Genomic DNA, 25,288 nt, shown 5'->3' on the forward strand with positions numbered 1-25,288 from the left:
GGTGACTCGTAAACTGCAACTAATCCAGAATGTGGCAGCTAGACAACAGAATGGGAACAGCCACTGAGACAACATGACACCAGTCCGAAAGGATCTTCACTGACTCCCAGTACGGTGGTGCCCGGCAAGACGAATGCCTCGCAAGACGAAAAACTCACTAGACGAAAGGGTTTTGCGTTTTTCGAGTCGTTCTGCAAGACGAATTTCCCTATGGGTTTGCTTTGCAAGACAAAACGTCTTGCGAGTTCTTGCAAGTTTGCTTCCTTTTTCTTAAAGCCGCTAAGCCGTTAATAGCCGCTAAGCCGTTAATAGCCGCTAAAGCCGTGTTTCGCAAGACGAAAAAACCGCAAGACGAAGAGACTCGCGGAACGGATTAATTTCGTTTTGCGAGGCACCACTGTACATTTCTGAGAACAATTCACATTGTTGGTGCTGACCTTTAAATTGCTGTGGTTGCATTTTTCAGGCATAGATTCCTGTTATGCCTTCTGTCACAAATTTATTTGCTGAAGGAATTTTTTGCTGTCTCTGAGCTTTATTTCCTACTCTGCTAATTGTATGTTGGACTTGCTCTGGAGATCATTGTGGAGCAGCAAGATCATTGACCTAAAGCCCTACAGCCTCACTCTCTGTAGACCTGAAGGAGCGTCTCCACCCCCATCGCTCAGTCTGTACACTGAGGTCCTCCTTCGAGGGTCTTCTGCTGGTTCACCCCCACCCCGATCCCCCATGAGAAGCCAAGTTACAGGGAAGCAGGCAGAGGGCAAGGAAATGGGCAACTATCTGACATTTAGAAGACAGCTGAAGGCAGCCCTGTATCAGGAGGTTTTTAATGTCTGATGTTTTACTGTCTTTTATATGTACTGTAAGCTGCCCAGAGTGGCTGGGGAAACCCAGCCAGATAGCAGGGTAGAAATCCTACAATCATTCTTATTATACTGTGATTTTTTTGTAGATATTTTGGAATTCGTACTGCAATATCAGTTCATGAAATGTTATGGGTGGAGAAAATCACAGGGATGCGATAAACGGTAATCCCACCCACAAACTCTCATTCACATACAGTCTGTAAATTAGGGGAGGTCACACACCTCACCGGTGCTAATACTGGCAGTCTTTGGCCTGTATAGGCACACCTTATATGTAGAGCCTCCAGCCACAAGCACTGTCTACCATGAAAATGGGGCCTTTGACTGGGAAGAATCTCAGCTTGTCAGTCACTCTGACATTCCCTACCAAAAATAAGAGGAACAGAAATGCTTTTGAGGTGCAACTTCTGTATCAAGCCTGAGAGCCATTCCATGGACTCTGCACCCCTGTCTCTGATGACAGGTGTACATTATCCTCATTCTCAATGAAAAGACATTAAAGATGGAAGCCTGAGAGAGAGGAAAAGGTTTCTGGCTGCTTCCTGGGTGGGATTGCAGAAACAAAGAGCCGCTTCTGAGAAAGCCTCCCCCCTCCCCTCTTCCTCTTGGAATTTCCTCTCCTCTCCAGGGGACCAATTGTTGGACTGGGCAGAATCGCTGCGTCTGGGCTTATGGGGGCGGGCAGAGGATGGAGATTGCAGGAAGGAAGGGAAGGGGGGACAGGAGCCCCCACTTTCCAGGGATCCCTCTCAAGTCGCTTTGAAGGGGTGGCCGATTGCTGGGCCGGATGGAGAAGCAAAGGAGGCCCCTTCAGAGATTCCCCGCGGGCGCCACGATGAAGACGTCTCCTCAAGGACTGCTCTTCCTGTATCTCTCTCTCCCCCCCCCCCACGCCAATGCTGCCCTTCCCCGCCCCAGGGATGCTCCCCCCCCCGACTTCCTCGACCCCCTCCCTCTTTCCCTGAGTCTCCCCTGCACCCAGAGGCCGCCTTGGCAGGACTCACCCCTCGCCCCCATCTCCCAATCCAGAGGACACCCCCCCACATCAGCCACACGGGGGTCTCTATCCAGGCGTCCCTCGCGCCCGTTAACCCTTTCATGGCCCGCCTTTCTCCGTGCAGATCCCACAGGGCCCCAGGGATGCCTGTGCGGGGGAAACGGGGCAAGGAGGCCTTCGTGGGGACCCCCTGGGTGGGGGGCCCATGTCCGCCGCTGCCAAGGCGCCTAAGGGGCCCACGAAATATGCTTTGGGGAGCTGGCGGGGGTCTCTGGGTCCTTTTCTCCCCTCCCCCCGCAACCCCATTACCTCTTTGTCCTCGCTCCCGATTCTCCTTTCCTTTCCTGCAATATCCCCGGGGGGTGGGGGTGGGGTGTCCTCTCCTGCCGCCCCTCCTCCCCTTTCCGAAAGCGCGCCCCCCTTGAGCTACGGCGCAAAGCAGCAATCCGGAGTGGAAGCTCCACTTCCGGGAGAAGCAGGCAGTTTGGGAGGAGGGTTCATCCCCCCCCCCATTCCCGGAACAGAGGTCGGGTGGCGAGGAGGAGGAGGAGCAACATATTGGGGAGGGGATTTGGGGTTGTGGGGGCGGGGTGAGAGGAGGATGTGCCGGGAGGGGAGGGAAAGAATTGAGAGGGGGCGGGGAGGAAGGTTATTCGCCCCAATTCAACGGTTTGATCGATTTCCTGGTTCCCACGACTAATGACTCCTCTGGAATTCGGGGATCTCGGGCTCCCCCTGACTCCATAATCCCTTAGGAGGCAGGAGGCGATCCAGGGCAGCACATGCCCCAGGCAGAAATCCATCGGATTATGGATTATTCTGGTACTTTGGGGGAAAGGTGTGGGAAACTGGGGCTGTTGACAGGGGTGGGTGATTGGTCCATGTTTCTGAATGCCAAAGACTCCTACTTTGTGACAAATCTGTGATGCATCAAAGATGCTATGGAAAAATGTATTGTGGGAAATGGGGAGAGGTCTTAAAAATGCATGCAACCATCTTCTCGGGGTTCCTACTCTTGGTGTGTTTGAACCTTGTTGCAACAAATAAAGATCAGGTCAACTGACCGCCCTTTGCATCTTTAACTTGGCTGGATTCTCCTTCTTCTGCTGACCGGAGGGACCCCCGGGGAGTGGCACCCTTACGAACTGGGCAGCGGAGTAAATCAGCACCCCGGGATATTTTCCTTCTCAACTCTGTCCCACCTGAGCCTCACCCCCTTTTGTTTATTCAGTTTGAATCCAGCAACTTGACCAAATTCTTGAATTAGCACTAAAACCCTTTTCGTACTAGTGTCTGGCTCTTGTAAAGTAAGTACCAAGTCATCTGCGAAGGCCCTTAACTTATACTGTTTGGCTCCGACCTGAACCCCTTTAACCAGCTGGTTACTTCTAATCATGTTTAGCAAAACCTCCAGGACTGATATAAAAAGTAATGGGGAAATTGGGCACCCCTGTCATGTTCCTTTTTCTATTTTAAATTCTTCAGTTACCACATTATTTACAATTAACTTGTCCTTCTGTTCAGAATATACTCTGGTTTCACCTCAGATCATATAAATCTTTCGCCTTTTATTAACAAACAATATATCCTATCCTGCCACCCTGAACATTCCCACAAGATGCTCCCATCTTTGTGTCAGATTGGAACTCTTACTGGGAGACGTCAGTCTTTATTTGTGAATGGCTGTTACTTTGTTTGAAGAATGGTTTATTCAATAAAAGTGTCTTAGTCATGAATGGGTGTGTTGTTGTTTTTTATACTGTAGACCCAGTAGACGGCAGTGTGGAGTTGTCTATACTGGGTCTGTCATGACAGCAACAGTTACACTTTGTTCCATGTATTTTGTACAAAGTTTTACAAAGTCTGTTTCAGTAGCACATTCAAAGCATTACACAGTACGTTTGTGGTATCAACATGGCCACGTTAGAGGCAAGGCTTTACACTTTTGGGACTATAATGTATACATTTTCTTAATAACAATCACAGAAACATAACAGAGAAGCCGCCTCCTTTTCCATAGACAGTACATCAATGGGAATTCTAGTCAGGCTTTCGAGGTGGCTCTGGCAAGTGAGCCCAGCTGCATGTGACAAGGGTGGGGAGGAATTCCTTCCTGTCAATCAGCTTTGAGTATAGGGGTGAGTGACCCTATTCCTCTGGCAGGAGTGATAGTGGGGCTTCCTTGCCCGCTTCCACTCAGCTCTGCCATCCCCAAATGGCAAGTCTCCTTCAGCCCTTGTGGGAGGGGACAGGCTGGAAGCTGAAGGGCTTCCCTTGGAGTAGACTTTGCTTCGCTGTCTGTTGACCTCAATCTCTGTATTTTTAATGTTCTGTTGGGTACCTGCAGCTCCTCATTCTCCCTCTTGCAATAAGGCTTGGGGGACTAGCTCCCAATAAATTACAGTATTTTAAGTTTTCTTCAGAATGTGCAGGGGGCAGGGATGAAGTTCTGGTGAAGAAGCAGTGTTTGGAGATCATGCGGTGGTGGGGGTGAGAGAGTTTGGTGCAAAAACCAGTCACACACAGATGCACCCGTCTTGCATGCTTGAGTAGAGCAACTCCAGGGCATGAGCCAAGTATCAGCAGGGTAGGGGCCATGTGTAGAGCAATTCCCACGCTGAGGACAAAAACACACACAGAGGCAGCAGGACTTCTTCAGTAATAGTTCACTGAGCTTTCAAAGCCTACAGTTCTCACTGGGTCCCCAGAGAGGCACAAAACTTAGCACTTGAGAGCAAATCCAGTTTCAGCAGTAAAAAAATACAGCACACAGGATATCTAAGTCAGGCACACAATCCGGCAGAAGGGAGCAAGGGAGGAAAGAGGCTGGAAGGACACAGGGCAATGGATGTGTGTGTTTCGATTCCTGTCGTCTGGGAGAGAAGTCAGCAGCGTAGCATCTGCAGGGACTTCACGAAGCAAAGCTTTCTTCCGGCTGCTTCCAGGCACATCCCAAAATACACACTGTGATTCGCAGTGTATTGACATATCAATGGTTTTTCAAAGGTTATCGGGATATGGTCTAGAAACCAGCATTGGATAAGATATCAATATATCGCCCAGCCCTAATCCTCACCCACCACCAGCAATCCATATTCACCCTCTCCCCTTCTCTATCAAAAGGTAAGGTAAAGGTAAAGGGACCCCTGACCATTAGGTCCAGTCGTGACCAACTCTGGGGTTGCGGCGCTCATCTCGCTTTGCTGGCTGAGGGAGCCGACGTACAGCTTCCGGGTCATGTGGCCAGCATGACTAAGCCCCTTCTGGCGAACCAGAACAGCACACGGAAACACCGTTTACCTTCCCACCTGAGTGGTACCTATTTATCTACTTGCACTTTGACATGCTTTCGAACTGCTAGGTTAGCAGGAGCAAGGACTGAGTAATCAGAGATCACCCTGTCACGGGGATTCAAACCACGGGCCTATGGTTTAACCCACAGCACCACCCGCATCCCTGTCAAAAGGTACTTTATATCTAAAATTATTCTCACTATTGTGAGACATTACCTTCATTTAAAGAAATATAGCACACAGGTACACGTACCAGCAGAAGGGAGCAAGGGAGGCAAGAGGCTGGAACGACACAGGGCAATGTGTTTTGTCAGGGAATGGTCTGAAGCCGAATATGGGGGAATCCATTCTCAAGGAGATCAGCTTTCCTCAGAAGAAGAGATGGAGGGGGAGAAACGGCCCCCCTCGTTTCCATTGGTCTCAGAAGCAGGGAGAGACACAGACACAGAGCAGATTAGACAGGAGTTACCCAGTTCAAGATAATGGCAACACTCAGCTGGGCCCTGAAGCCGGAAGCCGGATCTCCTCTGAGTTCATTGCTGTGAAGAAGAGGGGACTCTGAGAGGAACATGTCCCACACTCCATACATCTAAATGGGTTCTCCCATCTGAGACTCCCTTGATGTTTCTTAAACACTCCATTATAACTAAAGCACTTTCTGTAATCCTTCCATTGAAACTGCTTCTCCGCTTTGAGTTTGTTGATGGTTTGTCGGGTTTCAACTCTTAAAGTTCTTCCTGTCCATGAGTCTGTTGATCATAGAATCATAGACTCACAGAGCTGGAATAGACCACAAGGGCCATCAAGTCCAACCCCCTGCCAAGCAGGAAAATGTAGGACCTCCCCTAGGACTGAACCTTTATTTCCTTTCCTGAAATTTGTATGGTTTGTCTCTTGGGTGCGTTTGTTGGCGTAAATTAAAGGGTTCCACTCTGACTGAAGCTCCTTCCACACGCCATAGATTTAAATGGTTGCTCCCCTGTGTGAGTCCGTTGATGTCTTCTAAGGCTTTCATTATGAAGAAAGCTCTTTCCACACTCCATACATTTAAATGGTTTCTCCCCTGTGTGAGTCCGTAGATGAATACGGAGGTGTCCACTCTGACTGAAGCTCTTTCCGCACTCCATACATTTAAATGGTTTCTCCCCTGTGTGAGTCCGTTGATGTGTTCTAAGGGATGCATTGAAATTAAAGCTCTTTCCACACTCCATGCATTCATAAGGTTTTTCACCTGTATGAGTCTGCTGGTGTAATTTAAGGCTTCCATTCTGACTGAAGCTCTTTCCGCACTCCATACATTTAAATGGTTTCTCCCCTGTGTGAGTCCGTTGATGTGTTCTAAGGGATGAATTGGAATTAAAGCCCTTTCCACACTCCATGCATTCATGTGGTTTTTCATCTGTATGAGTCCGCTGGTGTAATTTAAGGTTTCCATTCTGACTGAAGCTCTTTCCGCACTCCATACATTTATATGGTTTCTCCCCTGTGTGAGTCCGTTGATGTATATTGAGGTGTCCACTCTGACTGAAGATCTTCCCACACTCCAGGCATTCAAATGGTTTCTCCGCTGTGTGAGTCCGTTGATGATTTCTAAAGCTTCCATTATGATGAAAGCTCTTACCGCACTCCATACATTTAAATGGTTTCTCACCTGTGTGAGTCCGTAGATGAATACTGAGGAGTCCACTCTGACTGAAGCTCTTTCCGCACTCCATACATTTAAATGGTTTCTCCCCTGTGTGAGTCCGTTGATGTGTTCTAAGGGATGCATTGAAATTAAAGCTCTTTCCACACTCCATGCATTCATATGGTTTTTCACCTGTATGAGTCCGCTGGTGTAATTTAAGATGTCCACTCTGACTGAAGCTCTTTTCGCACTCCATACATTTATATCGTTTCTCCCCTGTGTGAGTCCGTTGATGTGTTCTAAGGGATGAATTGGAATTAAAGCTCTTTCCACACTCCATGCATTCATATGGTTTTTCACCTGTATGAGTCCGCTGGTGTAATTTAAGGTGTTCATGCTGACTGAAGCTCTTTCCGCACTCTATGCATTTAAAAGGTTTTTCACCCGTGTGAGTCCGTTGATGTCTTCTAAGGACGCCATTCTGACTGAAGCTCTTTCCGCACTCCATACATTTAAATGGTTTTTCCGCTGTGTGAGTCCATTGATGTGCTCTAAGCCTTCCATTATCAGTAAAGCTCTTTCCACACTGCATACATTTATATGGTTTTTCCCCTGTGTGAGTCCTTTGATGTGTTTTAAGCCTTCCATTTTTACTAAAGCTCTTTCCGCACTCCATACATTTATATGGTTTCTCCCCTGTGTGAGTCCATTGATGACATCTAAGGTCTCCATTCTGACTGAAGCTCTTTCCGCACTCCATACATTTATATGGTTTCTCCCCTGTGTGAGTTTGAAGATGAATATTGAAGTGTCCACTCTGACTGAAGCTCTTTCCGCACTCCGTACATTTATATGGTTTTTCCCCTGTGTGAGTCCTTTGATGTGTTTTAAGCCTTCCATTTTCACTAAAGCTCTTTCCACACTCCATACATTTACATGGTTTCTCCCCTGTGTGAGTTTGTAGATGAATATTGAAGTGTCCACTCTGACTGAAGCTCTTTCCGCACTCCATACATTTATATGGTTTCTCTCCTGTGTGAGTCCGTTGATGTATTCTAAGATTTCCATTTACCCTAAAGCTCTTTCCACACTCCATGCATTTAAAAGGTTTTTCACCCGTGTGAGTCCGTTGATGTGTTCTAAGGCTTCCATTGAAACTGAAGCTCCTTCCGCACTCCATACATTTAAATGGTTTTTCCTGTTGGAGGTCGTTGATGTGAGCTATGTATGCTCATTCAGTGAAGCATATTCCACATTTGACACATTTTAATTTCTCTTCCTAATTAAACTGAAGGTGCCCGATCCCCTGAAGTTGTGACTGTCTTCTCCTTCACCTTCTTCAGAGTGGGAGGAAAAGAAATCCTTTTTGGGTTTCAAGGAAGAGAACAAAGGAAAAGAGAGCACATCAGATGCCATTAGCACCACCTCATATTTCAACATATCCTACATTTCCCCGCATCCTACCCTTGTTCCAAATTTTTAGGAAATGAAAATGCAATGTCATCAAATGATAGTAATGCATCAGCAACCTTTCATAATCCTCAATCAGCAGCATGATAAAGCAGCATGATATTGGAATGCAGACTTTTCAAACCAATTGTTTTCTCACCAGGAAAGGCAGCTGCTCTCTGTCCATGAAAAGGCCCTCTCTTTCTCTGGTCCATCGTTCCTTTGGACATTTCCCATCCTCTGCAACATAATCCTCCATCCACCTCTGTCTCTTAATGAATCACCTGCACAGTCCCATTGGCCTCAGGAGGTCCATATGGACTATTATGTGAGACCTAGGTCTATGCCTTTTCCAGGGACTGTGGTCTGGGTTAGTCAGAGAACTAGTGACAAGTCTTGGTGCTTCGGGTCAGCTGAATGGGTGCTCAGGGAAGCTCCTGTTCTTGGAGATGGACCTCCGTCTAGATGCCTTGCATTGCATGGAAAGAGAAGGAGAAGAAGGAAAGCAGCTGACGCATGGGAATCCCAGATGGAAAAACCCACCCCCATTGCTCCTTATAATAATGAGGTGCAGCCTGATCTTTTCCTGTCTCCTGAATCAGGACTATCCTAAAATGACACTTACAAATCTGAATACTAAAGGCAAATAGATAACCGTACTTAATGGAAACTTCATCCTTGAATATGTAGTATTGATTCATTAACAGCCTGAAGTTATGTTGTTTCTTGAAAAATAAATTTATTCCTGATCTGTCTTAAATATCATAATGATAGGATGGCTTGGGGTGTTAGGGGAGCGGTAGTACCTTTGGTGGGCGACATGTAGTCCACCTTGTGGGGTAATTTTTCCACCATTGGTCCCCACCCTGCACTCAGCTCTCACCTGTGGCTTCCAGAAGCTGTCAGCATGCAACAGAGGCAGCGATCCAAGCAACGGCTTCAACCGGCTGGCTAGACCAGGTGAGGATACCTGATGGGTGTCAAATCCTAGGTGGGTTCGGGAATTCTGCTGCAGGTGAAGGCAGACCCTGGTGGATGGAGAGGAGGAGAACAACAGTGAATCCCACAGTCTCTGAGCTTTATTTCCTACTCTGCTAATTGTATGTTGGACTTGCTCTGGAGATCATTGTGGAGCAGCAAGATCATTGACCTGAAGCCCTACAGCCTCACTCTCGATAGACCTGAAGGAGTGTCTCCACCCCCATCGCTCAGTCTGTACACTGAGGTCCTCCTTCGAGGGTCTTCTGCTGGTTCAAAACACCCCGTGAGAAGCGAAGTTACAGGGAAGCAGGCAGAGGGCAAGGAAATGGGCAACTATCTGCATTTAGGTGACAGCTGAAGGCAGCCCTGTATCAGGAGGTTTTTAATGTCTGATGTTTTACTGTCTTTTATTTGTACTGTAAGCTGCCCAGAGTGGCTGGTGAAACCCAGCCAGTTAGGCAAGGTGTTTCCTGCTTGGCAGGGGGTTGGACTCGATGGCCCTTGTGGTCTCTTCCAACTCTATGATTCTATGATTCTATGAAATACTACAATCATTCGTATTATATTGTTATTCTTTTGTAGTTATTTTGGATTTTGTACTGCCATATCAGCTCACAAAATGTCATGGGTGGAGAAAATCACAGGGATGCCATAAACGGTAATCCCACCCACTACTTCTCATTTACATACAGTCTGTAAATAAGGGGAGGTCAAATACCTCACTTGTGCTAATACTGGCAGTTTTTGGCCTGTATAGGCACACCTTGTATGTAGAGCCTCCAGCCACAGGCACTGTCTATCATGAAAATGGGTCCTTTGACTGGGAAGAATCTCAGCTTGTCAGTCACTCTGACATTCCCTACCAAAAATAAGAGGAACAGAAAGGCTTTTGAGGTGCAACTTCTGTATCAAGCCTGAGAGCCATTCCATGGACTCTGCTCCCCTTTTCCTGATGACAGGTGTACATTATCCTCATCCTCAATGAAGCAGGCAGTGGAAAAGACATTAAAGATGGAAGCCTGAGAGAGAGGAAAAGGTTTCTGGCTGATTCCCGGGTGGGATTGCGGAAACCAAGAGCCGCTTCTGAGAAGGCCTCTCCCCTCCCCTCTTCCTCTCCGGATTTGAACCGCTGCGACTGGGCAGGGCAGGGGTTTATGGGGGCGTGAAGAGGATGCAGCTTGCAAGAAGGAAGCCACACGGGGGTCTCTATCCAGGCGTCCCTCGAGCCCGTTAACCCTTTCATGACCCGCCTTTCTCCGTGCAGATCCCACAGGGACCCAGGGATCCCTGCGTGGGAGAAACGGGGCAAAGGAGCCCTCTTGGGACCCCCTCGGTGGGCGCCCCATGTCCGCCGCTGCCAAGGCGCAGCACAGGTCCAGGGATCTAGGCCATGCCGACGGGACCCACGAATGGCGCTTTCGGGACCTTGCGGGGGTCTCTGGGTCCTTTTCTGTTCTCCCCCCCCCCGACCCCTTTACCTCTTTCTCCTCGCTCCAGATTCTCCTTTCCTTTCCTGCAACATCCACGGGGGGGGGGGGGCTTTGTCGCCTGCTGCCCCTCCTCCCCTTTCCGAAAGCGCGCGCCCCTAGAGCTACGGCTCAGAGCAGCAATCCGGAGTGGAAGCTCCACTTCCGGGAGAAGCAGGCAGGTTGGGAACAGAGTTCTATTCCTGGAACAGAGGTCGGATGGCGAGGAGGAGGGGCAACATATTGGGGAGGGGATTTGGGATTGTGGGGGCGGGGTGAGGGAAGGATGTGCCGGGAGGGGAGGGGAGGAATAGGGGGGAGGGAGAGGAAGGTTTCCCTCCTCCCCTCTTCCATCTGCGGATCAGGAGAGCGGGGAGGGGCTGATCCCGCAATCCAATTACAAAGTGGGGTTCCCCCCCAATGTTTACATTGCTAAATCCTTCCCTCGCCCACCCCTCGCCACTAGCGTGCGTCCGTGCTTTAGGTATTGGTGCTCTTCAAACCAGGAATGGGGGGCGGTTAAACGACGCCCCAAGTCCCCACCACAGCCTCGGACTAAGGCCAGGACAATGACCATTTGCACAGGCACCTTCCATGCACAGCAGCAAAGAGGCTCAGAAAAGCAGCCTATACAATTGTAGCAAGAAGCGGATACCATGAATCGGACTGTTTCCTCCGACTATCCAATACGCCCAATGACTCCTCTGGAATTGGGGGATCCAGGGCTCCCCCTGACTCCATCATCCCTTAGGAGGCAGGAGGCAATCAAGGGCAGCACGTCCCAGGCAGAAATCCATCGGGGTGGCGGATTGAATCCTGATGCCTTCAAAGGAGAAGCGCAGGAAAGCCTTCCAGTTGGGGGGATGTCCGAATACAGTGGTGCCTCGCAAGACGAAATTAATTCGTTCCGCAAGTCTCTTCGTCTTGCGAGTTTTTCGTCTTGCGATGCACGGTTTCCCATAAGAATGCATTGAAAATCAATTAATGCGTTCCTAGGGAAACCGCCTTCAGACCAGGTCCGGGGACAGTCTGTCCCCGGACCTCTTCTGAAGGCTGGGGGGGGGGACAAGGGCTTTTCTTCCCACCCCCAGCATTTTAAAAAACCCCGGGACAGCGGAGGACTTCTCCGCTGTCCGGGGCGATTTAAAAGCCCCTGGGAAGGCAGGCAGGGGGGACAAAGACTTTCGCCCCCCGCCTGCCTTCAGAAGGTGTTCCCGCCCCCCCGCCCCGCTTTGGAGCAGCATTCCGAAGCGGGGCGGCTGGGGCAGGTGTTCCCGCCCCCCCGCCCCGCTTTGGAGCAGCGTTCTGAAGCGGGGCGGCTGGGGCAGGTGTTCCCGCCCCCCCGCCCCGCTTTGGAGCAGCGTTCCGAAGCCGGGCGGTGGGGGCAGGTGTTCCCTCCCCCCCGCCCGGCTTCGGAGCACCGGGAGAAGCGATCTCCCTGCAGCCCCTTGCTTCAAAAGAGGTCCGGGGGCAGCTGGAAGCGCTTCCCGCTGTCCCCGGACCTGGGGCTGCGGGGAGAAGATCGCTTCTCCCCGCTGCCCCTTGCTTCAAAAGAGAAGACCCGCTGTCCCCGGGGCAAGCTTCGTTTTGCGAAGCAAGCCCATAGGGAAATTCGTCTTGCGAGGCAACTCGAAAACGAAAAAACCTTTCGTTTTGCGAGTTTTTCGTCTCGCGAGGCGTTCGTCTTGCGGGGTACCACTGTACTATTATGGTTCTTTGGGGAAGAGGGTAGTTAAAACGTGTGGGAAAATAGGGTTACCAACGGCCAGGGTGACGTGCTCATTTTTCTAAATGCCAAAGTCTCCTACTTTGTTCCAGAAAATTTTCTATTGGATTCAGACATGTGGTGTGTGTGTGTTCTTAGAACATTTATTTTGTATATATTAGACCTTAAAATTCTTACAACAATTGCATATGGTTGCACGAACTTTTAACACCTCTCCCCATTTAACACAATACATTTTTCAACAGGGTCATCGATACATCACAACAGGAGGTCCCATAAGCTAAAGTGGTGCTTCAGGTTAAGAACAGTTTCAGGTTAAGTACAGACCTCCAGAACAAATTAAGTACTTAACCCGAGGTACATTCCAAGTATGTTTCCGAGCACAATTCAAAGTGTTGGTGCTGACCTTGAAAGTCCTAAACGGCCTCGGTCCTGCATACCTGAAGGAGCGTCTCCACCCCAATCATTCACCCGGACACTGAGATCCAGCACCAAGGGCCTTCTGGCGGTTCCCTCACTGCGAGAAGCCAAGTTACAGGGAACCAGGCAGAGGGCCTTCTCAGTAGTGGCGCCCGCCCTGTGGAACATCCTCCCATCAGATGTCAAAGAGATAAACAACTACCTGACATTCAGAAGACATCTTAAGGCATCCCTGTTCAGGGAAGTTTTTAATATGTAATGCTGTACTGTTCTTAACACTTGATTGGGAGCCGCCCAGAGTGGCTGGGGAAACCCAGCCAGATGTGCGGGGTATAAATAAATTATTATTATTATTATTATTATTATTATTATTATTATTATTATTCCACTGTACGGCATTAAACATTAAAACACTTTGCTAAACTTCTCCAGAAATGTGCCCCAAGAAGAAATGTGCTTCCCCAGTCAGAGGCAGCCGTCCTTCTCTGGTGCTCAAGTGCTGCCGGTGGGCTTCCCAGAAGAGGCCCCTACTTGGCCCCTGGGAGGACAGGGGCCCCGTGGGCCTGATCCTGCAGGGCTCACCTGACGTTCTAATGCAGGTGAATCCTCCTTTGTACTTCAGGTAGAACAGGGTTTCCCAAATTTGGGTCACCAGCTGTTTTTGGACTACAGATCCCACCATCCCAAGCTAGCAAGACTAGGAATGATGGGAATTGTTGGCAGGCCCTGCAGGTGGCTCTGGCAAGTGAGCCCAGCTGCATGTGACCAGGGTGGGGGGAATTCCTTCCTAGATTCCAGAAGTGGCCATCACCTTTGAGTATAGGGTCAGTGCCCCTATTCCTCCAGCAGGAGCGATTGTGGGGCTTCCTTGCCCGCTTCCATTCAGCTCCGCCATTCCCAAAGGGCACTTCTTCTTCAGCCATTGTGGGAGCAGACTGGCTGGAAGTTGAAGCGCCTTCCCTTTGAGTAGGCTTTGCTTTTCTTTCTGCCAGACTGACCCCAAGCAATCAACACCCTCTCTGCCGAAGGGCTTTCGCTATAGGGCCATGATTCATTTGGAAGGGCCGTCAAAGATGGATACGTGCGGTGAACCCAGCCGTAACACTCCCTTGGAGAGGAAAACATCAGAGCAAAAAAGGCCAAACACACAAAGAACGCCAGCCCAATCTAGATAATTCAATGATAGGACACTCCATTATGCCTTTGGCAGATCCAGAATTTCACCACTCTTTACCCCAGTTGGAATCTGATCAGCCAATGCCAAGTGACGCTCCTCCCAAGGGAAATGTGACACACAGAAAGCCAGAGGTAGATTTAATTGTCTTTGCCCCCCCCCCCCCGATGGTCCCAGCAATTCAGATAACACCGCCGATGCCGTGAAATTGGGAAAATACTGCAACTCAACCCCGAGAACAACAACACCGTGCATATCCTAAGAACGGTTGCATCACTACCGAACCAGTGGGAGAGCTGATAACAATTTCCCCACCACCCCTCCATAACATTTCCGCAGGGTTACCTCCACAGCACAGAAGGATGGGGGGAGGGAGGAACACATATTATTAAACGAACACTCCTGTGAATGGAGAGAAGCAGAAAGTGGAGTCCCCAATAGATCAGTATTGGGACCTGTGGCTTTTCAACTTGTTCATAAATGATCTAGAGTTAGGAGTGAGCAGAGAGGGGGCAAAGTTTGCTGGTGGCAGTAAATTGTCCAGGATTGTTCAAAGACAGATTGCAAGGAGCTCCAAAAAGAGCTCTCCAAACGGGGTGATTGGGCTGAAAATACAGTTCATTGTCAACAAGATTAACGTGATGCATGTTGGGGGGCAGGGAAACACCCTCTTAATATCATGTGCAGGATCATGGGGTCTGAACCGGGTTTCTTTGTGTGCTCTAGGAGACCAGGGGAGAGGGGAGCTGGTCGCAGCAGGAGGGGGGGTCTCCCTGGATGCTTCATCAGCCGGCCTCCTCTGGGTCTCCAGACCTCCTCCTCTCCTCCCTCTGAGCCTGAACTGCTCTCTGCCCCAGCCTCTTCCTGCTCACCAAACCCGGTTTCCTCCAGCTTGCAACACCTCCCTTCCATTCTGCTCCTTTCTCTCTTTCTGCTCATCGCCATCCCAACACCAGCCCCCAGGCTCTGAGCCTTCTTCCCTTGTGGGTCCGTCAGCTGGTGCCTCACCCCCCCCCCCCCGCCGCACCCAGCCAGTCCATGACAGCAAAAGCAGAAACAGTAAAATCAGTATGATAGTAATATGCAGTCTGGTCCTCTGGTAGGAAAACTCCCTATCAGCATGACTCAATAATAACTTCTTGGACTATGGAAAAGTACTATCTTCTCCAATCCCCAGAATAAGCAGGAGCTCTGGGGTTGCTCCATGGGGTTCATGAGTGAAGATGGGACCCACCAGGATGTCGGAAATCAAGCCTATATCAGTAGTAACTGGCAACATTCCCAGGCACCCAGCTTGGTCTCCTTTTGACCTCCCTGGCTGCATTCCCCAGCAAGATCCAGGCTAGGTGGTGATAGGCGATTCTTCTCAGCGTGAGAACACCCCCCCTCTTTCCTGCCCCCCTGGCAGGAAAGTATCGTAACATACTCCCCCATATGATTCAATGTGCGCTGCGAACAGAGCTTGATCCAGAGAAGAAAACAAACAGTTGTTATACATATAACAATCCCCTGTTGTTTCAGTTCCACCCTTGGAACTACCCGCCACTGGTTTCCCCAGTGTACCTCTCTGGTTGTCTGACTTCCAAGAAATGAGTGCATCTGCATTACCTTGGCTAGGGAATGTGGTGTTACGCTCAGCAACTCCCTGTTGTGTCTTTGTCTCTGACTTGGACACACCTTTAACCTGTTTTGAGTTGTCAACAATAGTAACACATGCAATAACTGAGTTAGCAAACTCTTTAGAATACCTCTTGGGTGGTACGCCCTTTGTACCTCTCTCAGACCTGCGTATGAGGTGCTGATCCTCTCTGCTGACTGGTTCAGTTTCAGGACTCTTTGGAGAACCAGTTCCAATAGTGAACAGTGGTTCATCCTTCACTATTGAAGGTCTAGCCATTGTGTGAGATTTCCTCTCAATGACTGTGTCAACTGAGCTCTTTGAGCTATCACTGTCACTCTCAGTACCATTGTAATCAGTCAAATCATCATCATCATCTGAATTGTCCTCAGTGGGAAATGTGTGAACAATTACTCCCTCCTGTTCAGGAGCACTCTCTAGAAATTTTGTGAGAATCACCTGACCAGATTCAGACAAAATTACTCTGTAAAGACCCTTTTCATAACCCACAAAAATGCCTCTAGCATTCTTTACTCCACCTGGAGCATCAGACTTCACAAGAGACCCAAAAACCTTAAAATGGGCAACAGAAGGTTTCCTGTGGAATAGTCTCTCAAAAGGAGAACTTCCCAAATCTTTTGAAACCTTTCTCAACCAAGTGTAACAATACAGTGGTACCTCGCAAGACGAATGCCTCGCAAGACGAAAGAGTTTTCTGTTTTTTGAGTCGTTCCGCAAGACGAATTTCCCTATGGGCTTGCTTCGCAAGACAAAACGTCTTGAGAGTTCTTGCGAGTTTGTTTCCTTTTTCTTAAAGCCGCTAAGCCGTTAATAGCCGCTAAGCCGCTAATAGCCGTGCTTCGCAAGACAAAAAAACCGCAAGACAGAGAGACTTGCGGAACGGATTAATTTCGTCTTGCAAGGCACCACTGTAACACAATAAAGATTCAGCCCAATACTCATGTGGCAAATGTGAACTCAGCAATTGTGCCTTCATCCCATTTTGCAATTCTTTGTTCACTTGCACACAGACACTTTTGTTCCATGCACCAGCAGAAACAGCACTCTTGTGCCTTATGCCTCGCTTATCCAGGAAATCCTGAAAATCCTGTAAAAGAAAAACTGGCTTTTCATCTGTGAAAAGACAATCAATGTTAGCATCATGAACATTTTTAACCTTGTCACAAAACTCTTTAAACCTTTCTAAGGCTTCTTGTGGTTTCTGCAATAAGTATATCCACACATAATGAGAGAAATAATCCACACACACAAGATAATATCTTGCATTGCCTCTAGATGGTGCTAGAGGACCAATCACATCAGCATACATTCGCTGAAAAGCTTTAGTTACTTTTGCCGCCTTCTGGACGTCCTTCGTCACGCCTGCAAGAGAAATCATGTTAGACTCAGATGCATTACAATTTATGCAATCACTTTGATCAAAAGTCAACAAATACAGTCCATCTTTCTCTCTGGCAGAAAGATACAGCTCTCCATCTTTGAAGATTTTGCAGCTTTCTCTATCATAGGACAAAATCAGTCCTTTCTTTGTGATCTGCGAAACACTCAGCAGATTGAACTTTAAATCAGGAACCAAATAGACATTGTTTATAGTCAAGTTCAGACTCTCAAGATACAGAGTTCCAAACCCGGTCGCTTCCAGCTCCTGGCCATTGGCCTGTTTCACAGTGAAGCTTGGCTTCTTAAACGTTGAAAACAGTTCTCGTAGCGACGTCATGTGTTGCGTGCAACCCGTGTCCAAAACAAAAGCATTTTCCACTTCTGGTGTGGCTTTTAGTGACACCAAAGCCATAGCTGGTTCCACCTGGGACTTAGTATGAGTCTTGCCTGACGCCTCAGGCTTTGCAGAGCTCCCCTTAGCTCCTTTCTGCTGACGTGGCCTCTTACAGTTCCTCTGAACATGCCCAGGCTGGCCATAATTGCAACAACAAACAACGTTCAGAGCTTCAGCTTGCTCTTCTACTGCAATAGCAGTGGGTGCACTACAACTCCGAGCCTCACTCCCCCTGTCAGCAACATCCGTTGCAGCAAGAACAGGAACAGCAACAGCAGCAACAGTTCCTTCACTCCCCCTTTTGGGGTCAAAGCTCTTCTGAGCTTTCGATGAGCTTTCAAGAATCTGGCTATGGCTTTCTTGGCTCTCTCCCTCTGATGGTGCAGCCAACCCTTGCTTCCCATCCCAGCTTCACAAGCTTTTTGGAGGGATTGCCAAGCAACTCGTGGCTCCTCAGCACCCAACAGAATTGTCTCAAGACAAGCTTCCACATTCTCAGCCAAAATTTTGATTACACGCTGCTTCAGTTCATTTTGAACTTCAGCCTTCCTCCCCTGTGCATGTCCAGCATCAGGCACTGGGGATTGCACTAAGTGCCAAAGTTGCTCTCCCACTAACAAATATTCCATTGCAAAACTCCATTGTTCCCAGTTTTGCACACCCAGTTTCTGACTGAATAAGGCCATCTTCATTCCAGGCCTCAGCTCTCAGTCACACGCTGGTAAAATCCAATAGCTGGTTGTTTACTGCCTTGCACCTGGCAGTTAAACACAGGCTGTCTTGAAAGTCCCTCCAAGAGCAGTGAGATAACAGCAAAACAAATGCTGGAATTTTCCACCAGTGTTTTTCCAGCCTCTCACAGTCCCAGCCTTAATTCCGTTGGCTTGTAATTTTCCTCTTTACTTTTCAAAGCTAACTGGCTCAGAAAAGTACTGACGTCTCGTTGCTTAGCAACTGGACTTGGCTGACCGGCAATAGCAGAGCTTATCAAGCCTCAGGAATGTGAAATATGCGGGCTGTTTCTCCGTGCTGTTTTTATCCAAAAGCAGACACTCTGTGAACCAAAGAATGCTTCAATTCGCGTTCACTCTCACAGCCGTAAAATCACCATACCTTGAGGGAATCCGTTGCTCCTGGCTTATCAGCAAAAACGTCTGCTCCGGTGCTCAGTCCTTGCAGCTTCCATCCGCTCGCTACCACATTCTTCCTTTATCTCCTTGCAGAGGATGAGTACAATCCATCGACCTCTTTTGCTACTGCAAGTAGCAAAACCATCAGATATGCTACCAGATGTCGGAAATCAAGCCTATATCAGTAGTAACTGGCAACACTCCCAGGCACCCGGCTTGGTCTCCTTTTGACCTCCCTGGCTGCATTCCCCAGCAAGATCCAGGCTAGGTCGCGATAGGCGATTCTTCTCAGCGTGAGAAGAACACCCCCCCTCTTTCCTGCCCCCCTGGGAGGGGAAAGAGATAGACAGAAACGTATTTACATGCCTTTATTTCTGTCTTTTGAGCATTACAGAAAACATGACTGCTCTCTTCAAACTCCAGCAGTTGAGTGACAAACACTTCCTGTACTTCCTGTACAAGAACAAGAGGAAGAGCTCATATTACACTCTGAGCTAATTCCGGTGCTTCGCACTGTAAATTGACTGTCCCTCTGTTTCCCACGGAACAGTCCCAACATTCCATCATGTGATGTTTTCAAGCTAGCATTTTGCAGCTGCATTGCATCCATATCGTAACACAGGAGATTTCCCTCGTACCTGCAGCCCCTTCTTCCCCCTCTTGCAATTAGGCTTGGGGAAAATCTCCCGTTAAATTACAGTATTTTAAGGTTTCTTCAGAACACGCAGGGGGCAGGGATGACATTCTGGTGAAGAAGCAGAGTTTGGAGATCATGCAGTGGTGGGGGTGAGAGGGTTTGGTGCATAAACCAGTGGAACTCTGAGCAGAACATGTCCCGCACTCCATACATCTAAATGGGTTCTCTGCTCTGAGAGTCCCTATATGTTTCTTATACACTTCATTATAACTAAAGCTCTTTCTGTAATCCTTCCATTTAAACTGCTTCTCCTCTTTGAGTTTCTTGATGGTTTGTAGGGTGTCAACTATTGAAGTTCTTCCTGTGCATGAGTCTGTTGATGCAGGACTTCAACTAGAACTGAACCTCTATCGCCTTTCCTGACATTTATATGGTTTGTCTTTTGTGTGAGTTTGTTGAGGTAAATTAAGGCTTCCACTCTGACTGAAGCTCCTTCCACACGCCATAAATTTAAATGGTTTTTCCCATGTGTGTTTGCTGGTGTTTTCTAAGATTTCCACTCTGACGGAAGCTCTTTCCACACTCCATGCATTTAAAAGGATTCTCCCCTGTGTGAGTCCATTGATGTCTTCTAAAATTCCCACTCCGACTGAAGCTCTTTCCACACTCCATACATTTGAATGGTTTCTCCCCTGTGTGAGTCCGCTGGTGTAATTTAAGGTCTCCATTCTGACTGAAGCTCTTTCCACACTCCATACATTTAAAAGGTTTTTCACCCGTGTGAGTCTGCTGATGTGTTCTAAGGGATGAATTGAAAGTAAAGCTCTTTCCACACTCCATACATTTAAAAGGTTTTTCATCCGTGTGAGTCCATTTGTGCAATCTAAGGTGTCCACCCTGACTAAAGCTCTTTCCGCACTCCATACATTTAAATGGTTTCTCCCGTGTGAGTCCGTTGATGTGTTCTAAGGGATACATTGAAAGTAAAGCTCTTTCCGCACTCTATGCAGTTAAAAGGTTTCTCCCCCGTGTGAGTCCGTTGATGTGTTCTAAGGGTTCCATTATCTCTAAACCTCTTTCCACACTCAATGCATTCATATGGTTTCTCATCCATGTGAGTCCGCTGGTGTAATTTAATGTCTCTCTTTCGACTCAAGCTCTTTCCACACTCCATACATTTAAATGGTTTCTCCCCTGTGTGAGTCCGTTGATGTATTCTAAGATTTCCACTCTGACTGAAGCTCTTTCCACACTCCATACATTTAAAAGGTTTCTCCCCTGTGTGAGTCCGCTGGTGTAATTTAAGGTCTCCATTCTGATGGAAGCTCTTTCCACACTCAAAGCATTTAAAAGGATTCTCCCCTGTGTGAGTCCGTTGATGTCTCCTAAGATTTCCACTCTGACTGAAGGCCTTTCCACACTCCATACATTTGAATGGTTTCTCCCCTGTGTGAGTCCGCTGGTGTAATTTAAGGTCTCCATTCTGACTGAAGCTCTTTCCACACTCCATACATTTAAAAGGTTTTTCACCCGTGTGAGTCTGCTGATGTGTTCTAAGGGATGCATTGAAAGTAAAGCTCTTTCCACACTCCATACATTTAAAAGGTTTTTCATCCGTGTGAGTCCATTTGTGCAATTTAAGGTGTCCTCTCTGACTGAAGCTCTTTCCGCACTCCATACATTTAAATGGTTTCTCCCCTGTGTGAGTCTGTAGATGTATATTGAGGTGTCCACTCTGGCTAAAGCTCTTTCCAGACTCCATACATTTGTATGGTTTCTCCCCTTTGTGAATCTGCTGGTGTAATTTAAGGCTACCATTCTGACTGAAGCTCTTTCCACACTCCATGCATTTAAAAGATTTCTCTCCTGTGTGAGTACGTTGATGTGTTCTAAGGTTTCCACTCTCAGTGAAACTCTTTCCACACTCCATACCTTTAAATGGTTTCTCCCCTGTTGGAGTTCGTTGATGTGAACTATATGTGCTCATTCAGTGAAGCATATTCCACATTTCACACATTTTAATTTCTATTCCTTATGAAACTGAAGGTACCCTGTCTTCTCAATCTCCTTCTTCAGAGTGGGAGGAAAGGAAATCCTGTTTGGTTTTCCAGGAAGAGAACTAAAGGAAAGAGAACACATCAAGCTCAATTAGCACCTTCTCCTATTTCAACGTCTCCTACATTCCCTCACCTCCTACCCATGTTCCCAATTTTTAGGAAGTGAAGTTGCAATGTCATCAAATGATAGTAATTCATGAGCAACTTTCAAAATCCTCAATCAATGTTCATAAAGCAGCTTGATTTTTTATAGAATGGTTTGCTGTCTGATCTCGTGCCCATCTTCTGACGCAGGACTATCCTAAAATCACACTGAAAAGCAGGATATTCAAGGCAAATAGGTTAACTGTACTTTGTGGATGATGTATTACCTTGAATATGTAGTATAGATTTATTGATGGCCTAAACCTGCGTTATTTCTGGAGACATGAATTTTTTCCTGATCTGTCTTAAATATCATAATTATAGGATGTCTTGGGGTGTTAGGGGAGCGGTATTACTTTTGGTGGAGGAAATGTAGTCCACCTTCTGGAGTAATTTTTCCACCATTGGTCCCCACCCTGTACTCAGCTCTCACCTGTGGCTTCCAGAAGCTGTCAGGATGGAATAGGGGCCACAATCCCAGGAACGACTTGAACCGGCTGGCGAAACCAGGGGAGGATACCTGATGGGTCTCAAACGCTTGGTGGGTTGGGGAATTCTGCTGCAGGTGAAGGCAGACCCTGGTGGATGGAGAGGAGGAGAACAACAATGAATCCCACAGTCAAAAAGGCAGATTCCACCCATGCTGCAGAGGAAAGTGAAGGGCTGATGTGATTTTCAATTGGGGAAGGAAGCCCATCGAGAAGGAAAGCTCTGATCCTAAACCTTCGCTGCCTTGTGAGTTATCTTCAGAAGAAGAGAAGGCTATGGGGGGAAACCTACACAAATCCAGAATGGACTCTCTAAGACGGTTGGATGGTGTCCTGCACACCTCCTTCCAGCAACTCTGATGGCCCCTTGAAAACTAATGAAAGTCTTGGGCCTGGAGCTTTTGGAGGTGTAGGACCAGGAAAGCTTCTGCCACCATTATCCTTCCAATTCGGATTCAGGCCTCATCATGGGACTGAAACTGCCCTGGTTGCACTGCTTGATGATCTCCGATGGGCTAGAAACCAAGGGGAAAGCTCTTTCCTGGTTCTGCTGGATCTCTCAGTGGCTTTGGAGACCTTTGGCCATGGTGTCCTACTGGACCCTCTAGGGGAGCTGGGGGCACAGCTGTGCAGTGGTTCCCCTCCTTCCTCCTGGGCCATGTTCAGAAAGTGGTGTTGGGGGATGAGTGTTCAGACCTCTGGGCTCTCACTTGTGGGGTTCCTGAGGGCTCCATCCTCTCCCCCATGCTTTTTAATATCTATATGAAGACTCTGGGAGAGATCATCAGGGGGTTTGGGCTGGGTGATTCCCAGTATGTGTATGATACCCAGGTCCGTCTCTCTTTTAAACTGGAGTGCAGGCAGTGAATGCTCTGGGTTGGTGCCTGGAGGTGGTTTGAGGATGGATGGGGGCTAACAGATTGAGGCTGAATCCTGACAAGACACAAATACTGTTTTGGGGGGCTGAGGGCGGGCATGTGTGGGGGACCCCCTGATCCTGATGGGGTAACTGTGCCCCTAAATAACCAGGTGTGCAGCCTAGGGGTCATTTTGGACTTACAGCTTTCCATGGAGGCGCACGTCAGTTCTGTGTCCAGGGCAGCTGTCAGCCGGCTCCTTCTGGTACGCCAGCTGAGACCCTACCAGCCTGGAGACTGTCTCCCCAGAGTGGAGCATGCTCTGGTGATCTCCCGCTTGAACTACTGCCATGCGCTACATGGGGCTACCTTTGAAGGTGACCCAGAAACTGCAACTAATCCAGAATGTGGCAGCTAGACAACAGAGTGGGAGCAGCCGCTGAGACAACATAACACCAGTCTGAAAGGATCTTCACTGACTCCCAGTACATTTCTGAGCACAATTCACATTGTTGGTGCTGACCTTTAAATTGCTGTGGTTGCATTTTTCAGGCATAGATTCCTGTTATGCCTTCAGTCACAAATTAATTTACTGCAGGAATTTTTTGCTGTCTCTGAGCTTTTTCCCCCGCTCTGCTAATTGTATGTCGTATTTGCTCTGGAGATCATTGTGGAGGAGCAAAATCTGCAAACTAAAGCCCTAAACAGCCTCAGGTATGTAGACCTGAAGGAACGTCTCCACCCCCATCGCTCAGTCTGTACACTGAGGTCCTCCTTCAAGGGTCTTCTGCTGGTCCCCCCCCCCCATGAGAAGCGAAGTTACAGGGAAGCAGGCAGAGGGCAAGGAAATGGGCAACTATCTGACATTTGGAAGACAGATGAAGGCAGCCCTGTATCGGGTGGTTTTGAATGTCTGATGTTTTACTGTCTTTTATATGTAGTGTGGCGCTGTAGGAACGCGGGTGGCGCTGTGGGTAAAACCTCAGCGCCTAGGACTTGCCGATCGCATGGTCGGCGGTTCGAATCCCGATGGCGGGGTGAGCTCCAGTTGCTCGGTCCCAGCGCCTGTCAACCTAGCAGTTCGAAAGCACCCCCGGGTGCAAGTAGATAAATAGGGACCGCTTACTAGCGGGAAGGTAAACGGTGTTTCCGTGTGCGGCTCTGGCTCACCAGAGCAGCTTCGTCACACTGGCCACGTGACCCGGAAGTGTCTGTGGACAGCGCTGGCTCCCGGCCTCTAGAGTGAGATGAGCGCACAACCCTAGAGTCTGGCAAGACTGGCCCGTACAGGCAGGGGTACCTTTACCTTTACCTTTATATGTAGTGTAAGCTGCTCAGAGTGGCTGGGGAAACCCAGCCAGGTGGGCAAGCTAGAAATACTACAATCTTTCTTATTATATTGTTGTTGTTTTTTGTAGTTATTTTGGAATTTGTTCTGCAATATCAACTCACAAAATGTTATGCGTGGAGAAAATCACAGGGATGCCATAAACGGTAATCCCACCCACAACTTCTCATTCACATACAGTCTGTAAATTTGGGGAGGTCACACAGCTCACCTGTGCTAATACTGGCAGTTTTTGGCCTGTGTAGACACACCTTGTATATAGAGCCTCCAGTCACAGGCACTGTCTATCATGAAAATGGGTCCTTTGACTGGGAAGAATCTCAGCTTGCCAGTCACTCTGACACTACCTTCAAAGAATAAGAGGAACAGAAATGCTTTCGAGGTGCAACTTCTAGATCAATCCTGATAGCCATTCCATGGACTCTGCACCCCCGTTTCTGATGACAGGTGTACATTATCCTCATCCTCAATGAGCCAGGCAGTGGGAAAGACAAAGATGGCAAGCTAAGAGAGAGGAATAGGTTTCTGGCTGCTTCCCAGGTGGGATTGCGGAAACAAAGAGCCGCTTCTGAAAACAGCTCTCCCCTCCCCTCTTCCGCTGCGTCTGGACAGGGCAGGGGCTTATGGGGTGGGAAGAGGATGGAGCTTGCAGGAAGGAAGGGGTGGGGGGACTGGAACCCCCACTTTCCAGGGATCCCTCTCTGGTCGCCTTGAAGGGGTGGCCGATTCCTGGGCGGGAGGGAGAAGGCAAGGCGGCCCCTCCGGCGATTCCCCTTGGGCGCCACAATGGAGACCTCTCCCTAAAGTCTGGTCGCTCTCCCCCCCCCCCTTTCTCTCTCTCTCCTGCAGCCGGAGGCCTCATTGGCGTGGCTCACCCCTCGCCCTGCGCGCCCCATCTCTCCGTCCAGAGGACACCCCCCCCCAACACACACGAGCCACACGGGGGTCTCTATCCAGGCGTCCCTCCCGCCCGTTAACCCATTCATGACCCGCCTTTCTCTATGCGGAGCCCACAGGGCCCCAGGGATCCCTGCGTGGGGCAAACGGGGCAAGGGGGTCTTCGTAGGGACCTCCTGGGTGTGTGTCCCATGTCCGCCCCCGCCAGGGCACCTAAGGGGCCAAGGAAAACCCCCTTCGCAGCACGCATGCAGGGATCCTAGCCCTGCCCGTGGGGCCCACGAAAGGCGCTCTGGGGAGCTGGCGAGGGGTCTT

The 25,288-nt window shown here is 48.8% G+C and overlaps 2 protein-coding genes across 4 annotated transcripts in view; both read right to left on the reverse strand.

Annotated features, from left to right (window-relative positions):
* LOC308595675 (uncharacterized protein) overlaps positions 1–10,865 on the reverse strand; it is a 70,402-nt gene extending 59,537 nt beyond the window's left edge. For all 3 annotated transcript variants that reach the window (XR_014012102.1, XR_014012103.1, XM_081210275.1), the window contains exon 1: positions 10,695–10,865. The gene's annotated coding sequence lies outside the window, so the exon portion shown is untranslated. The remainder of the gene's footprint in view (positions 1–10,694) is intronic.
* On the reverse strand, positions 5,652–24,356 carry LOC308596855 (uncharacterized protein; the record flags this gene model as incomplete). Its single annotated transcript, XM_081212162.1, has 6 exons — positions 24,288–24,356; positions 21,817–21,961; positions 9,940–10,075; positions 9,119–9,263; positions 6,391–8,148; positions 5,652–5,698 (listed from the first exon to the last, which is right to left on the reverse strand). The coding sequence occupies exons 5-6, from the start codon at positions 7,964–7,966 to the stop codon at positions 5,652–5,654; spliced, it is 1,623 nt and encodes a 540-aa protein (XP_081068288.1). The 5' UTR covers positions 7,967–8,148; positions 9,119–9,263; positions 9,940–10,075; positions 21,817–21,961; positions 24,288–24,356.
* Positions 24,357–25,288: the final 932 nt, after the last annotated feature.

Source organism: Podarcis bocagei (genome assembly GCF_964188305.1).
Source record: "Podarcis bocagei genome assembly, chromosome: 10".
NCBI lineage: Eukaryota > Metazoa > Chordata > Lepidosauria > Squamata > Lacertidae > Podarcis > Podarcis bocagei.